The following is a 16900-nucleotide window of genomic DNA, read 5'->3' as shown; positions in this document are numbered from 1 at the left end:
TCCATTTGTAATTCAATTAGTCCATTTATACCTGTTATAATCACAGACTTTGCTCCAGGGAATACTTGTTTTACTTACTGTAGGATAATATTAGTTTGTCCTTTCTGCCCTGCCACAGGGAGCTTAGGTTTATTGGATTGCAGCCATTCACAGTGCACTCCAGGCAATCCCATTCCTCTGTGTTTAACTGTATCCTCTTTCTTTGTGCTTTGCTTCCCTAAACCAATCACCTTTATATCTCCCAATCAGACTCTGTTAACTTGTAAATATTGCTTTTCTCTTCTCCTTATGTCTTTTGCATAGTTAATTCAGAACAATGTCTTTCTTATATAGACACAGGAAGACAGTTAATGCTATGCTTTGTAACTTGGGAGTTAATTTACTTTGAATAATATTCACTCTTGGGCATCTGTTCTCTTGACTTAAGTCCCAGTTGCCCTTTCTTCCTAGCACCCTAAAATCAGGGTCCGAGAGAGGGACTGAATAGACCCACGGAACGCTGTGAGCTACCCTGGCATTGAAATGGGCCGGGCCAAAGCGCCATAATACTTAACTATAAGTTAAGAGCATGGTCATGGAAAAATTTTGTCATAATCCAAAAAGTAACAACTGGATTAGGACCCTGCTAGAGTTAAGAAAGATTAATCTGGCCTGAGCACTGTAGCCTGGGATCTATAGCGAGATGTCCCCAAGAGAGCCACCCTACAAGCTTAATGTATCTCTTACTGTGTCTGTACAAAATAACTAATATTAAGAAGTAGAATTAAGATGTTAATTTAAATGTTGTTATTGCACTAAGGAAAGGAGAAAAACCCCTAGATGGTATTTTGCCCTTGACAAAGGCAACGAGTCGGAGTGCAGAGAAATGAGTGGGAGACTGGAAGAGACAAGAATGAGGGGCTTAATGAGATTGGAGCAGGTGGGTGGGGAGAGTGGATTAAACGGCAACTTATCACCAACCAGCCTGGCCCCAGTTTCCTCCGTCATCCACCTATGCATCGGCTGTCCCCGGTAGGGAAGTGGTACTAGACCACCGAATGCAGGCAGCAAAAGAGAAAGGCTGGATTCCTAGTCGTTTGGTGATTACACAATTTACAATCCCAAAATTCAAAGGGTGGGTCAATTCATCAAAGTTCTGTTACCTTCATTTGAATAACGTACAAGATAACCCATTTCTAATAAACTAACAAGCATTTGGCATATTTACATTATAAACAAAATTTTGAGACCCTGTCCTCTTACCTGTCACAAAGCCTGGTGTCCCTCCAGGAGCATTTTCACAACTGGCCACTACTTTACCTGCTCCATATAAAACTAGGGCTAAGCCAGTCCACTTATGCTTGATGCTTGATGAATCACAATGAGTTGCATTATCAGCTGTACTTACAGACCACAGTGAGTTCAGAGGGTGTGGGGTAAGAACTTGTGCTGAGAGAGTTTTAGTCCTGAATCAGGACATAAAATGATGTAACTGAAAAGTCTCACAACTAGGCAAGAATCAAGATGAAATGAGTGAAAATGTCCCTGACTTGTAACTTCCTTAGAAGAAGCACCTTCATCAAACCTTCTACCTAATCCTTCACATGTAGACTAACAAACTCTATCCTCTCACAAATATATAACCCAATGGTGTATCAAATTAGAATGGTGGAAAGGAAGGATAACAATGGAGACCTAAGAGGGAAAGGCATTAACCTTGGGGTGCTGTGTGAAAAGGGAAGTTCCCAGAGTTTCGAAGAGGCCAGATACATAGATGGAGGGACTTTCTGTTAGGGGAAGTCCACACTTACCTTGTCCTTGAAAAGAAAATATATGTTTTCCTGAAATCGCTTATCTAATCACACAGGAAGGACTGCAACTTGGTTCCATTTTCAAAAAAGAATAACTCTGTCAAAAATCAAAGCTGAACAATAGCCCAGGCTCAGCCCATGATGAGGCTTGTTCACTTTTCAAAGAAAGTGTATTGTCAATTTAGAGATCAAAGAAATAAAAGTCCAGGAAAAGCAGCAGATGTTCAACACATCCTTGGGGCAGGGGTAGGGGAGTCCTGTTTTAAGAAAATCCACCCAAGCATAACCTTAAATGGTACCTATTAAGTTTTTGCCAACCTGTCTTTTGTGGCATAGTTCAGGGAAGCCTGTCCTACTTTAACTTCCCAAGGCTTCTCTGTCTACCTATTGGTGATGTTTAGAGATTGCTATGTGGAGTAGTAATAGCACATAGGTTATAAGATCCCCTTAGAGATAGCTCATGTCATATTTGATAAGATCCAGGCATCTTTGTGGGCCAGATAGAGATTCAAAATATGAAAAATTTTAATTTTCCACATAAGCTGGATCAGAAAGGTTGGTAAAAGGGCTAGTAAGATCACCAAGGACAGTGGGGACACCACTAATCTAAAATTCTAATGGAAATAGGGCATTCTAATTGCAGAAACAAACAAAAACAAATAAAAATATGGTACTGGCCAATCAGTGCGGACCCACTGACCAAATCTAACCCAGAGGCCTCCAGTTTGCAATCCAATATCTTATTTATTCTCTTTTATTACAGCAAAGGACACCAAAGCTCCAAGAGAGGAAATTATTTTCCTAAGACTGCAATTTTAATGATCAGACCCGAATTTTGAATCTCCTGATTCCCGCTGAGAACATTGAGATGGTAGTCTTGTCCTGCATTAGAAGAGGAAGGTTATTTCTAGACAACGTTCCCCATTTGGTACCATTCCATTCCCTACTCTAACTGGACCTTTCTGCCAATTACTGCTATTCATTGGCATGATGCTTCTCATGCTGAGTGGATTCACCATATGATGCGTTCACATTAGCCAGCTGCAATAACAGCCTCTCTCCTCCTACTGTGCCAAGTTCCCACTCACAGGAGGCTGTGCAGCTGGGAGCCAGATTTGTCCAAAAAGGTTTCCCCCACTCAGCTTTGTGACGCTGCTTTCTAATTGGAGGTTGGAGTTTAAACAAGGGTTGAAAGAATTTGGTCTGATTTCTGTTTGAGTTGGAGTTAATAAATCCTTTCAGCCTCCAGTGCTGTTTTTGTTGGTTCCACTTTGGGGAATGTGGAAGAAATGAAAGTTCACAGAAAACTACCCGTCTTTCCCTTGCAGATTCTTGCTCTCTTATACTTTCATAAAGGAACTAACCACAGAGGGGATAGTGTATGGTGGCCATAGTATCAAGACCAGAAGTTTTTCTAGAGTGTATTGGCGTCTTAGTGGTTCTGAATTGTGCATGGAAGGAGTAGAATACCAAAAATAAAGATTTTCATACTCCCAAACCACTTTCAGCAGCCTGACATTTGCCTGAGATTGGCATTATTTGAGTTGTGACAATTAAAGCAAAGGTATGGAAGTTACCTTGTTAGATATTTTTCTCTGAAATGAAACAAAATAAACTATCACCAGTCCCTAACATCTTAGCATTAGATTAATTTATCAGATTTACCTGGAAGACACACTTGAAGGATTAAATGTGAAAATACATCTTTCGATAAAGAAGGGTTTGGGGTAGGAATGAATTGATTTTATATCTCTATGGGGGGAAATGACACATCCATCTTGTATGGGACTGTCCTATGTATATAAGATATATATTTTATCCAGCTGTATTCTACTAAATCTCAGTACTGAGTTACAATTATGGCAACTAAGACATACCCCCTTCATTTTCAAATACCGTTAAGGAGGTGAAATTACCAACCCTGATAATATTTTTAAAATATTTGTTACCATGTTATCTGTAGATTTCACACCACTTTAGGAGACTCTAAACAACCAGAGAATATGATAAAAACTAGATATTTTAAATTTTTTTCAAAAATAGCAAGTGACAAGTCCAAGCAAAAATGAACAAACACTTTTAGACCATAAGAATAAATTAGTGAATACTAGAAGGAAAGGAGGAAGATAGGCAAAGGGATCAACTAATGGGAACTAGAATTCTGGTGGCAAACATAACCTAGTATATATGGTTATTGATTCACAAGGCTGTACATGTTTATAAATCAACTAATTTAATTTTTAAGAAAAGAAGCCATCCAAATTATATGTATGTTGGTAAGATAAGAATAACAAAAGTTTTCTTCCACTTTGAATATTTTAATGGAGAAGTACTATTTGAGAAGACCTGTGCTAAGTTGTTTCAATATCTGTTTTGCTTATGAGCTGGTAAGTTCTTTGTAAATAAGCCAGTGACTGGCTGATAAAAGTAAAAACCACTGGTAAGGTCAGAGGAGTACCATATCATCTAAAACTTCCATGCTAAACTTCCTGTCTCAGTCACTACAGTTATCTTCAGCTGGAAGTCTCTGCTGAGAATCTGGTCATCCGGAGCTCTCCATCATTTCTGAGAGGAAGGCTTTTTGATCATAAAACTTGTGAGATAATTCTGCAGTCCCTATGCATTAGTGCTTAGCTGTGTTTCTCAAACTTTTCCCAACTATGGCCCTATTCTGACCTTATTTTCTTCCTGAACCCCCACCCATCTTTCTGATTGACCCCGTAGTCTCATGCTTTGGGCCCTCATTTACATGTCCCTGTGCTATTTACACGATTTTTATCTGTGTTCCCCTGGAATATCCTGTAGTCCCCTAGTTAAGAAATGCTGCATAATGGGCTGGAGCGATAGCACAGCGGGTAGGGCGTAGGGCATTTGCCTTGCACACGGCTGACCCGGGTTTGATCCCCAGCATCCCATATGGTCCCCTGAGCACCGCCAGGAGTAATTCCTGAGTGCAGAGCCAGGAGTAACCGCTGTGCATCGCTGAGTGTGACCCAGAAAGCAAAAAAGAAAAAATCTGCATTAAAGGAACAACTTAGATGAGATTAAAAGAAAACATTCTCCCTTAGATATTGAGAAACACAATGCATTGGAAGCAACTGCTCCTTTAATACAATGATTTTCAGTGAAGAGATGAGTTCATGGCAATAATTAGTCACTACTAAAGACTGTCCCAGTTTTGCCAAATGCTTGTGCTAATTTTCAGTTATCATACTCATACCCTCCCATCCTACTGCTAAAATCTGGGGCTGACCTAGAACTGCAAACAATAAATAGGTACAGTAGGACACCAATAGATGTTCTTACCTGAGAAGTCCAGCTACATCTTCCCCGAGCGTCTCTTGAGTGCGTCATTTTTAGACACTGACTGACTGCCTTTTCCTCCATACCCTCAGTATTGAGGCACCAGTTGTGCTGTGTTTGAGCAGAAATGGTGGATCTGAGAGCTGAAAGCTACATTGTATACTGCCACATCAACCCAGGAGTTGAATCATTTAGTGACTAGCCTGGCAACATCTTCCTCCCATATATAACAAAATTACTTAATAACACAGGAATCTCTTTTGATCATCCCCCCAAGTGTCTTATCAACCATCTCTAGATTAATATGAACTCTACCATTCACTACAGAATTTTGAAGTCATAAAAGACCCCCCCAAAAGAAGCAAATTTGAAATAAAAGCCAAAACCTATTTTGAAATATACTATCGCAACAGAATATGGTGTTGTTGAGCAAGATCTCTCTATAGGAATAGTGGGCAGGTAGAGAAAGGACCCTCCCTTTAGCCATAGGGACCTGGCCAGCAGTGGAACAGGAAACCATTGATTCAGCTGTTGAAGTCATTGATCTCCATTCTTGTAGGGCTGGGCTCCTTAATTCCCATATCAGGGACGTGGATAGGATAGAAATTTTACAGAATCACGATTTTGTAAATAGTGATGTTAATAATTGTTAATGATTACGATGTGAAAGACTTCCATAGCATTACAAATATCATCACATTTGATTTTTACTCTAAATATATGAACTAGGTACATATTCCCATTTTGCAGTTGGGAAAAGAAACTTTGAAAGCTCAGGTGACTTCTCTAAAATTATTTATCCAGCAAGTATGTAGCAGAGCAGAACTGATCATCCACCAGTCTTTCACTGGGACTGCAAAACTATTCATCAAGAAAAGCAGACAGATATATGCCTTTCCCCCTTTTGTATGCAGAAGGGGTCAGGGATTGAATATAGCTAAAAGTGGGATAAAAAGATGGTTGTAATGGTAATCTTGTTGGGGAAAACTGGGATGAATCAAGATGGGAAAAATTATCATTTGTCTTTTTGGAGATGGTTTGCATTGTCTCCAAGACAAGAATTTCCCCTACTTCCCCATCTTCCATACAGCTAAGATACAGGGCATAGCACAGGTATCTCGCTCTTGGAATGTTTAAAGATTAATATGTTTAATGTTATTGTTAAAGATTGACATGCTCATAAGGAGCACATTCTCAATGATCCAGCATTACAAGGCAGAGGAACTTCTTTGATTTGGATACCCAGAAGACTAATATCTTAAATTACTTCTGAGCCTGTACTTGATGTTTTAATGAGTAAATAAGCTACAAGCTACTTGTTTGCAGATTTTACTTTCCAGGTGCCTCATATAGATCACTATATCTGCTTCCTTTACATCTTCAAGCTTATAAAAACGCTGTTTGCTGATTACAGATACAACATCTCCCAATTCTTCATTGACCACACAGTTAAGTCAAGAGGTGGCCTTGCGAGTTATAGTGTCAGAAGAGGCATATTTGAGAATTTGTATTTAAATTTAGGATTACCCAAACTGGTCTCCAAGCAGTTGAGAACCACTTGATTTGAGTATCCAGAATAAAAAAAATTCAAAACCCAAGAATAGGTCCTCTCTAAATTTAAGCCCTATTGAAAGCATGAGAAGAAATTCAAGGCTGCAGATAACAGACTGCATCAAAAAGACTAGTTGGAAAACTAAGTTTTTAAAAGGAAGAAAGAGTGTATGGCTAATGGTCATCCATAATCTAAGAGAACAACCAGCATAAGAAGGGAATGACTTCTTGTCTGACTACAACACATGAGATATTGGATCAGGACATTCTGGGTAACAGAACCTGGTAGAATTACTGTTGCATCTGCTACTATGGCTGCAAAGGTGCTTACAAGGGTGAAAACATACATACAGGGATTATGTCAATTAATTCTGCATTGACTAGGCAGAAGATTGTTACTGGTAGACCATATTAATTTTTTATTGATCATAATTTGACGAGAGGCACAAAATCATCCAGACCCTTGCCTAAAGTGAGTTATTACTGATTAAAAATGTTTAACTTCAACTAGTCTGACAATGATAGATGCTTCTCTTAAGCAGTTTTCCCTGCTAAACTAGTGATCCCAACCTCTGGTAAACAGAGGACTCAGCACATCTAGAAGACCAGTGATGGCTGAAGTCACACTAGCCAAGATGTGATTTTTCGCAGCAAACATCCCTTTCTCAGTCTCTGTCTTTGGCCCTCTCACAGACAATACAAAGCGTTCTCCCTCTATCTTTTTCCTAATTAAAACCTTTTGATCCTTTATGGCTCAGGTCAGCTACATCCAACTAGTTCAGATATTTTCTGTCAACTCCTTGTTTTGCATCAAACACCCTTTCAGAATTCCAGTGAAAACAATAGACTTTTTCCTTCAAGAGATCTGTATAGGTTTGCAAGTTATATATGTTGGCATACATGCACACACACATACATACACACACACCATTTTTGAGCATATGATTTTAGCCTTAGATAATACCAAAAAAGGTATTGCCCTGAAGTGCAAATAAACGAAACCTGGAAACAGGAAGCTTCAGGTGGAAGTTATTAATAATAATACAAAGATATCATTTTTCTTTTTATCCACTTTCTTTTGGCAACGTCATACCTCAGTCTTTAGCATATCTGCACTATTCTCTTAACTATAGCTTCCTACTACCCTTAGCAACTCAGGCTTCATTACTCATTTGAGTGTTCTCTCTCCATCTTGAAGGATTCATTACATCAAGACTCAGGACACAATGAGCTAGTTATCTGACACCTGTCAAACACATAATTAGTGTAACTACAAAGAGCTGAGATATTAAGTTATAACTGCATGCGAAGAGAGGAAATAGGTCAAGTCACTTAGATTATAATCTTCCCTAAAGAGTCATCTTCAAACCTTTTGTACCTGAGTTTCTGATGCTATCCTTCCCACCTTGACCCTAATAGGTTTGGCCAGAACTACCATGGGACAAAAATAGAAGGAAAATGTCCTTACAGTACTTGGCTGCATATCATTCTTATGGAAGAATGACCACTGGATGGTAAGTTTGTCTCTGGACATCTCAGTAGTGGTGTAGGTGCAGATGAGAGTGACATCAGATCCAACAGTCACGTTCACAAAATTGTCTGGGATGTTTACTTGCACCGCATTAACTTGACCTGAAAAGATAACAATCAAAAGGAGAGCAGTATATGTACATTCTTATGACACACTTTTTCTTTACAAAGTACTTTCAGTAGCATCTTACTTGAGTAGTCCAAGGTGAAGAAGAGAGGGTAGAATGAGCTCTACAGAAAAGCTATGCAAGCAATGGGGAGTAATTTGTAAAAAATTATAATGTAAACATACTCAAATTCTATGTGACAGTGCGCTAATAACACTGAAGTGATCATTTCTTCTATGTAAAAATGGCATTGGACAAAAGTTCTTAAAATGTTACACACAGGCCCAAAAGGATTGTTAAGTATAGAAAATGACCAATTCAGCTTATCCAATTTCTTAAATGTGGAACTTTCTCTTTTAGAACCATGTAACTCTCAGGCAAATCATACTGGTTTGGCTAGGATTTTCAGTGATAAGACCAAAGAAGTCCCAGGCAAACCAGAATGAGCTAGTCACCCTATATCCAATGCCATGATCAAATGTTATTAATAATTATACAAAGATATAATTTTCCTTTTTAGCTGCCATGAGTGCACAGAGGAGTGTTTCAGGAGCTACATGACAAGTGAAATGACTACTTTATAAGTGAAGTGGAATGTAGGTTTGTATATTTTTATTTAGTATTTTTTAGTTTTAGTTTCTAATAAGTAAATATAGATAAAAATAACCCATAAAACAAAAACATTTTTGGAATGCTCAGTTACTTTCTATTTAAATTGTTATTATGGGTTTTTTAAAGTCTAAAAAATTAGACATGGACAACACAGTATGCCCAGTCCCTCCCCGTCCAAAGATATTTTGTAAAACTAGAGCATGAAATCACCAACAGGAAACTGGCATTGATAGAATCCACCAATCTTATTCATGCTTCTCTGGGTTTATTTAGACTTATGTATGTATGTGTACATTTAGTTCTATACAATATAATCACATATATAGGTTTCTGTATACATGACTATAATCACAATACTGAATAGTTCCATTACCACAAAGGGCTCTCATGTGATCTTTTATAATTACATTCATTTCCCCCCTATTTAAAAAAAACACAATTTTTTTCCTTTTAAAGATATGCCATACACCAACTCACAAATGTTATTTTAAATCTAATTTTGGAAATCTTTGGGAGATAGCTATTTCACTTAGTTATATAATCTAGAAGTCTACTCCATTTTTGGTCTATGGGTCTATTGTCTTATATTTCATTTTTTATTTTTAATTTGGGCCACACCTAGTGGTGCTAAGGGATTACTCAGAGTTCTGTGTTTAAAGATCATTTCTGGTGGGCTCAGAGGATAACATGGGGTGCTAGAGATTGAACCCTGGTTGGTCGCATGCAAGTCAACCTTACTGTAATATCACTCTGACCTCACATCTGGGTATTCTTCTGGGAATTTTTGACTATTAAATAAAATTTGAGTAAAATTATTGTGTATTGTGTAAAATTTCATGTGAACATAAATTTCCATTTCTATGCAATAATGTTTCAGAATGCAATTGTTGGGTTAGATGATTATTCTAAATATTTTTTAAAGTTTCATATATTTATTAATCACTGTGAACCCAAACATGTTTTTATGTCTTTAGGGGTAAATATTTCATAATTAAGTGAAAAAAATTTTAATGGCTTCCAGAAGACTCATTTTAAGCAGATTTACAAGTGAAACATTTTATTTAGGAGTCTAGACATTTGTAGACATTTGCAATAACGTACAGTTGCTGCAAATAAACCTTGTGTTGAATATTTGAACCAGTTTGTTCCAGTGGTGTGGGTTATTTTTTCAATCCTAACTGACATATGGATTGAATAATGCCAAGTGGGTGACATACAGTCCTCTGACAGTGCCTCTAGCTCCAAAAGAGATGACGAGGGAAATCAAGCATGGATGTTTCTTAGCCTGGTTGAAGATCTGGTGGATCATGGTGTGACAGAGACCTTAAATTGGGAAGGAGAGAAATTGGGAAGGAGAGAAGGGCAAATTCACAAGGCCTGGGACTAAGTACTCTCTGCACACTTGTTTCGTTTTTAGAAAAACAGTCAAGAAGTTTTCCAGAGTGCTTATAAAAATATACATGTCTATCAATAATACATGAAAGATTCAGTCTTTCTAATTTTTGTCAGCATTTGGTATTACCATCATTTTCTGCATTGACCCTTCTTATAGTTATATATTAGCATATATGGTTTAATATGGGCTAAAGTGATAGCACAGGGGGTAGGGCATTTTCCTTGCACATGGCTGATCCGGATTTGATTCCTCCGCCCCTCTCGGAGAACCCCGAAAGCTACCGAGAGTATCTCGCCTGCACGCAGAGCCTGGCAAGCTACCGTGGGGAATTCAATATGCCAGAAACAATAACAAGTCTCACAATGTAGACGTTACTGGTGCCTGACTGAACAAATCAATGAGTAATGGGATGACAGTGATACAGTGATACAGTGATGGTTTAATATGGTGGTTTAATTTGTATGTCCTAAGGGACTAATGATTTTAAATATCATTTTTTGTAATTATTTGCCGTTTGTGTATCTTCTGCAAATGAGAGTTCTTTCATAATCTGGATGTCTCTTTTGCTGAACAGAAAGTTAATTTTTTCTTGCCAATCTATATGCCTTTTATTTATGTTATTTGCCTTTTTGAAGTGTCTATAACTTCCAGTACTTTATTTAATAAAAGAACCAAGAATGGATATCTATGCCTTGTTCCCAATATCAGAGGAAAAAATGGAAACAAGTATTGCTGACACTATGCAAAAAAGGCACATGGTCAGTGGGAATGTAATTTGGTGGAGCTTTTATGGAAAATGGTATGTAGATTTATTTTTTTAAAAAAAGAAAATATGGAATTCTCTATGAACCAGCAATACCACTTGTTGGTTTTTAGATGAAGAATGTATATATTTGCATATGTATCTACTCTACCATTAAAAAGATGAAATTGTGCCCTCTGGGACAAAATGTATGTATCGTAAGGTGATTATAATAAATGAAATAAGTAACAAAGTGAAAAACAAATATTGAATGGTTTCAATGGTAGAATGAATAACTAAAGCAAAAACCTCATATGTGGAATATGAATAAAGTCAATGAGCAGGCACAGAACAAAACTAATTCCTAGACTCAGTGAAATCTATGAAGATTACCAGAGGGAAAGGGAGGTGGGCTGAGGGTGGCACTCACTTTGGTGGTGGGAGAGGTTTTAGTTACCCATAGTTACCCACAATAAAGGTATACATAATATGATAAATCAATGATAAAAGAATAAAAATAATGAGGCATTTGCAGTTAAGGATCTTGAGATGCATTCTTCTAGATGCGTGGCAGAGCCTGGCAAGCTACCCGTGTGTATTGGATATGCCAAAAACAGTAACAATAAGTCTCTCAATGAGAGATGTTACTGGTGCCCGCTCAAACAAATCGATGAGCAATGGGATGACAGTGATATATATACATATATATATATACATATATATACATATATATATGAGGCAGGTCTTAAATCTACCAACTAGTGTCATTATAAGAAAAGAGGAAAGAAATTTGACACAAAGATACACAGAGCAAAGGCCTTGTGAAGACAGAAGCTGATATTGGAGTGATGCATTTACAAGCCAAGCAATGCCAAAAATTGCTCCCAGTCAGCTAGAGAAAGGCATAGCACAAATTTCCCTTCAGATTTTCCAGAAAGAACTGATCCTGCCAACATGTTGATTTTGGTCTTTCGGTATCCAAAAGTATGTTTTGGTATCCAAAAGTATGAGAGAATAATAAATTTCTCATTTTAAGCCACCCAGATTGTGTCAATTTATTACATCAGTTCTTGGAAACTAATACACTCTCTATCTCCTAACTTGCTGAAAGTTTTGTTGAGAATAGGTCTCAGATTTTTCAAATGCTTTTTCAGTCTTACAGTTGACCAAGACCTTTTTCCTCCTTATCTCATATTGGTATGATAAATTATGCTGAGTGGGTTTTGTATGTTGAGCCAAACTTGCATATGTGAAATAAATTCCATTTGGTTACAATATAAAAAAATTATACATTGTAAGATTTGTTGTAGTATAGTTTTATTATTTCTATGTTTTTGTTCGTGAGAGATTTTGGCCTATAGTTTCTATTTTTTGTACCATTTTTTGCAGTTTTGGTGTGCTATCCTCATAAAAATGAGTTGGATATTTTCCCTTTTCTTCTGCTTTTTGGAAGAGATGTGTAAAATGTGTTATTTTTTAAATGGTCCAGACAATTACTCAGTGAAAGTAAGTATCTGTGCCTGGAGATTTCTTTTATAAACTGTCTTAAAATTTTAAGTTCAATTTCTTTAACGGTTATAGAGATACTTTGATTATTTTATTTCAGGTCAGTTTTATTAGTTTGATTTTAAGTAATTTTTTCCATTTCCTCTGAGTTTTCATACATGTGAATGAATTACAGTATTCCCTTATTATACCTTTAACTGTAGTCTCTCTAATGCCATTCCATTTTTCTTTTCTGATATTGGTGATTTGTGTCGTAAGTTCTTTCACTTTTACCTTTTTTGTTAGATATTTCTCTATTTTCTTTTCTTTCAAACTAGATGTTTAATTCATTTCATTTTCTCTGTAGTTTCTCTGCTCCAATTATATTCATTGGTTTCAGTTCTTTATCAAGTCCTTCTTTCCTTTTTAAAACCATGTCCTTCTTTTGTTCTTTTTCTATTTTCCTGATATAGGAACTTTATTGTTGATGAGGCTTTTCGTTTCAAATACAACGATTTTGTGTGATAAAGTACTTAAAACCTATCTAGCTGTTTCATAATTTGTTGACACTTTTTCACTTTCATTCAGTTCTAGGTATTTTTAATTATTTTCCTTTGAAATTTCCTAGCGTCTTGATTAAAAGACAAGAACAAACTTGGATGACTTAAAATACTCAACTTAAAGACTTCCTAGAAAGCTATAGCTTCCTGTAAAGCTTATTACAGGGTATTATTGGTAAAAGAAGGACAAATAACAGAGATAAACAAATGGGACTACATTAAACTAAAAAGCTTTTGCACCGCAAGAGATACAGTGACCAGAATCCAAAGACTATCCACAGAATGGGAAAGGATATTTACACAATACCCATCAGATAAGGGGTTGATATCAATGGTATATAAAGCACTGGTTGAACTCTACAAGAAGAAAACATCCAACCCCATCAAAAAATGGGGCGAAGAAATGAACAGAAACTTTACCAAGGAAGAAATACGAATGGCCAAAAGGCACATGAAAAAGTGCTCTGCATCACTAATCATCAGAGAGATGCAGATCAAAACAACCATGAGATACCACCTCACACCACAGAGACTGGCACACATCCAAAAGAACAAAAGCAACCACTGTTGGAGAGGATGTGGGGAGAAAGGGACCCTTCTACACTGCTGGTGGGAATGCCGGCTAGTTCAGCCCTTTTGGAAAACAGTATGGACGACTCTCAGAAAACTAGAGGTTGAGCTCCCATTTGACCCAGCAATACCACTGCTGGGAATATATCCCAGAGAGGCAAAAAAGTACAATCGAAACAACATCTGCACATGTATGTTCATCGCAGCACTGTTTACAATAGCCAGAATCTGGAAAAAACCCGAATGCCCCAAAACGGATGACTGGTTGAGGAAACTTTGGTACATCTATACAATGGAATACTATGCAGCTGTTAGAAAAAAGGAAGTCAAGAATTTTGTAGTTAAGTGGATGGGCATGAAAAGTTTCATGCTGAGTGAAATGAGTCAGAAAGAGAGAGACAGACATAGAAAGACTGCACTCATCTATGGTATATAGAATATCAGAGTGGGAGACTAATACCCAAGAACCGTAGAAATAAGTACCAGGAGGTTGACCCCATGGCTTCTCGGCTGGCCTCACGTTCCGGGGAAAGGGCAACTCAGAGAAGCGATCACTAACTACATTGTAGTTGAAGGCCATGTGGGGGAAAGGAGTTGCGGGCTGAATGAGGGCTAGAGACTGAGCACAGCGGCCACTCAACACCTTTATTGCAAACCACAACAGCTAATTAGAGAGAGAGAACAGAAGGGAATGCCCTGCCACAGTGGCAGGGTGGGGTGGGGGGGAGATGGGAGTGGGGAGGGTGGGAGGGACGCCGGGTTTACGGGTGGTGGAGAATGGGCACTGGTGAAGGGACGGGTTCCCGAACTTTGTATGAGGGAAGTATAAGCACAAAAGTGTATAAATCTGTAACTGTACCCTCACGGTGATTCTCTAATTAAAAATAAATTAAAAAATAAAAAAAAAAAAGAAGGACAAATAGAATAAGGAAACATAATAGGGAACCCATAAAGGACCCACATAAAAGATTTTTGACAAATGAGCAAAGCCAATAAACATAATACAGCAAAGATAATGTTTTAAACAAATAGTATGGGAACTATATGTCTGTCCATAAGCAAAAGACACAAAATTAATCTAGACACAGACCTTAATCCCTACACAAAACGATCTCAAACTGTATCACAGATCTAAATGTAAAAAGCAAAACAATAAAATTTCTAGTAAATAAGAAAAATTTAGAAACTTAGGTATTCAAACTATGGGTTATAGCCTCATACGGGGTCATGTAACTAAATGTAAGCGTCATGAAAAAATTATGATTTACCATAAGTATTTTATTTGCATACCTATTTATATACTGGGGATTGCACTTCAAAAAAAGGAGTCACAAGTTGAAAAAAGTGTTCAAAGTATGTGTGAACACGTCTTAAAAAACAATATTTATTATTAAAGCAAATATTTGTTATTAAAGTAAAATACCCTCAGGTGTATATTTAATTAAGATTGTTAAGACTCGAAGTAGTCTTCTGTTTCATTTATTCATTTATTAGTATTACAGTATGGCAGGTACTTATAAGGGTTTGCTTATAGATCTCTTATATACTAAAGCAAAAATATATTCTAAGTAATCTTATTTACTCTTATGCTTTAGAAATTCTTTAACATTTAGTAACTTCACGTATAGTTGTTTCATTTTTGAGATAGTGGCTAATGAACTTTCTTTTTTTAAATTTGATTGTAAATTTAAAAATTAACTAAATCATTCTTTTAAACCGTATAATGCATATCTTCAGAAAATAAAATAATAACCACTCTTTTCAACTGGCTGATAAGCACTACATGTACCTAAAATATGCATTTGCATAATTTATTTTCATTAAAATTATTTTTATGGTTTTGGATCTAATATAAAACTTCCTAAGGAATATACAAAGTTAATTTAATTTCATTAAAAATAAAATGTTGGTTGGGGCTGGAGCAATAGCACAGCCGGTAGGGCGTTTGCTTGCACGCGGCCGACCCGGGTTCAAATCCCAGCATCCCATATGGTTCCCTGAGCACCGCCAAGGGTATATCATGAGTGCAAAGCCAGGAGTAACCCCTGTGCATCGCCAGGCATGACCCAAAAAGCAAAAAAAAAAAATGTTGGGGTTGGAGCGATAGTACAGCGGGTAGGGCATTTGCCTTGCACGGCCGACTGGGGTTTGATTCCCAGCATCCCTGTGGTCCCTCGGGCACCACCAGGAGTAATTCCTGAGTGCATAAACCATGAGTAACCCCTGTGCATTGCCGGGTGTGACCCAAAAGCAAAAAAAAAAAATCAAAAATAAATTTAAAAAATTTGTTAATGTTTTGTTACTTTGTGGAGAAAAATTTCTTTTAAATGTATATATGGTGGGCCAGAACGATAGAACAGTGGGTAGGGTGCTTACCTTGCACGTGGCCAACCTGGGTTCCATATGGTCCCCCAAGCCCACCAGGAGTGATCACTGAGGGAAGAGTCTAGAGTAATCCCTGATCACTGCCAGGTTGGCACCCAAACAAACACAACAAATATATGTGTCTGTATATATATATATATATATATATATATATATATATATATATATTAAAATCCCTTTGGTATAATGAAAATTTGAGAAAGTAAAATATCCCTATTTCCTCAGATTTAGAGATGTAATAAATAGCATCTAAATTGTTCAAATTTAAGGTGAACAATGTGTTGCCTTGGTTCACTTATATATTGAACCCAGGCCTCCTACATACAAAGCACATGCTCAGCTGCTGAGCTATCTCTCGAGTTCTAAAAGTCACAATCAATGATGATCCTGACATCATATAAGTAATGTTTGAAACAAACAAAAAAATTGTACACATGAAATAAACACAATTTTGTAATGTTCTCCCTGTGTAATGTTTATATACATAATACATACATGCATATATATATATATTCAAAGAAAAATGGCAAAAAATCTGGTCAAATCTCAGAATGATCATATTTTAGTTATTGAGAATGGAGAGATAGTACAGTGTATAAGACATTTGGCTTTCAGGAGGCCAACCGGTACTGCATGTGATCCCCTGAGCATGACCACCACCAGGAATGATCTCTGAGCTCAGAGCCCTTAGTAAGCCCTGCACACCACCAACTAGCTCTGTACTATAACACTGTCTTCCCGTTCGTTGTTCATCAATTTGCTCGAGCCGGCACCAGTATGTGTCCATTGTGAGACTTGTTGTTAGTGTTTTTGGTATATCCAATATGCCACGGGTAGCTTGCAGGCTGTGCTGTGCGGGTGGGATATTC

At 37.2% G+C, this 16900-nt stretch overlaps 1 protein-coding gene across 1 annotated transcript in view; it reads right to left on the bottom strand.

Annotated features, from left to right (window-relative positions):
• Nucleotides 1-16900, bottom strand: part of VSIG1 (V-set and immunoglobulin domain containing 1) — a 90831-nt gene that overhangs the window by 15575 nt on the left and 58356 nt on the right. The window contains exons 2-3 of the mRNA XM_055121135.1: nucleotides 8113-8318; nucleotides 5097-5204 (exon numbers count right to left, since the gene is read on the bottom strand). Coding sequence (XP_054977110.1) covers nucleotides 5097-5204; nucleotides 8113-8318 — 314 coding nt within the window. The remainder of the gene's footprint in view (nucleotides 1-5096; nucleotides 5205-8112; nucleotides 8319-16900) is intronic.

Source organism: Sorex araneus, chromosome X (assembly GCF_027595985.1).
Source record: "Sorex araneus isolate mSorAra2 chromosome X, mSorAra2.pri, whole genome shotgun sequence".
NCBI lineage: Eukaryota > Metazoa > Chordata > Mammalia > Eulipotyphla > Soricidae > Sorex > Sorex araneus.
The sequence above is the reverse complement of the archived record's forward strand: the minus strand, read 5'-3'. Positions and strand labels throughout refer to the sequence as shown.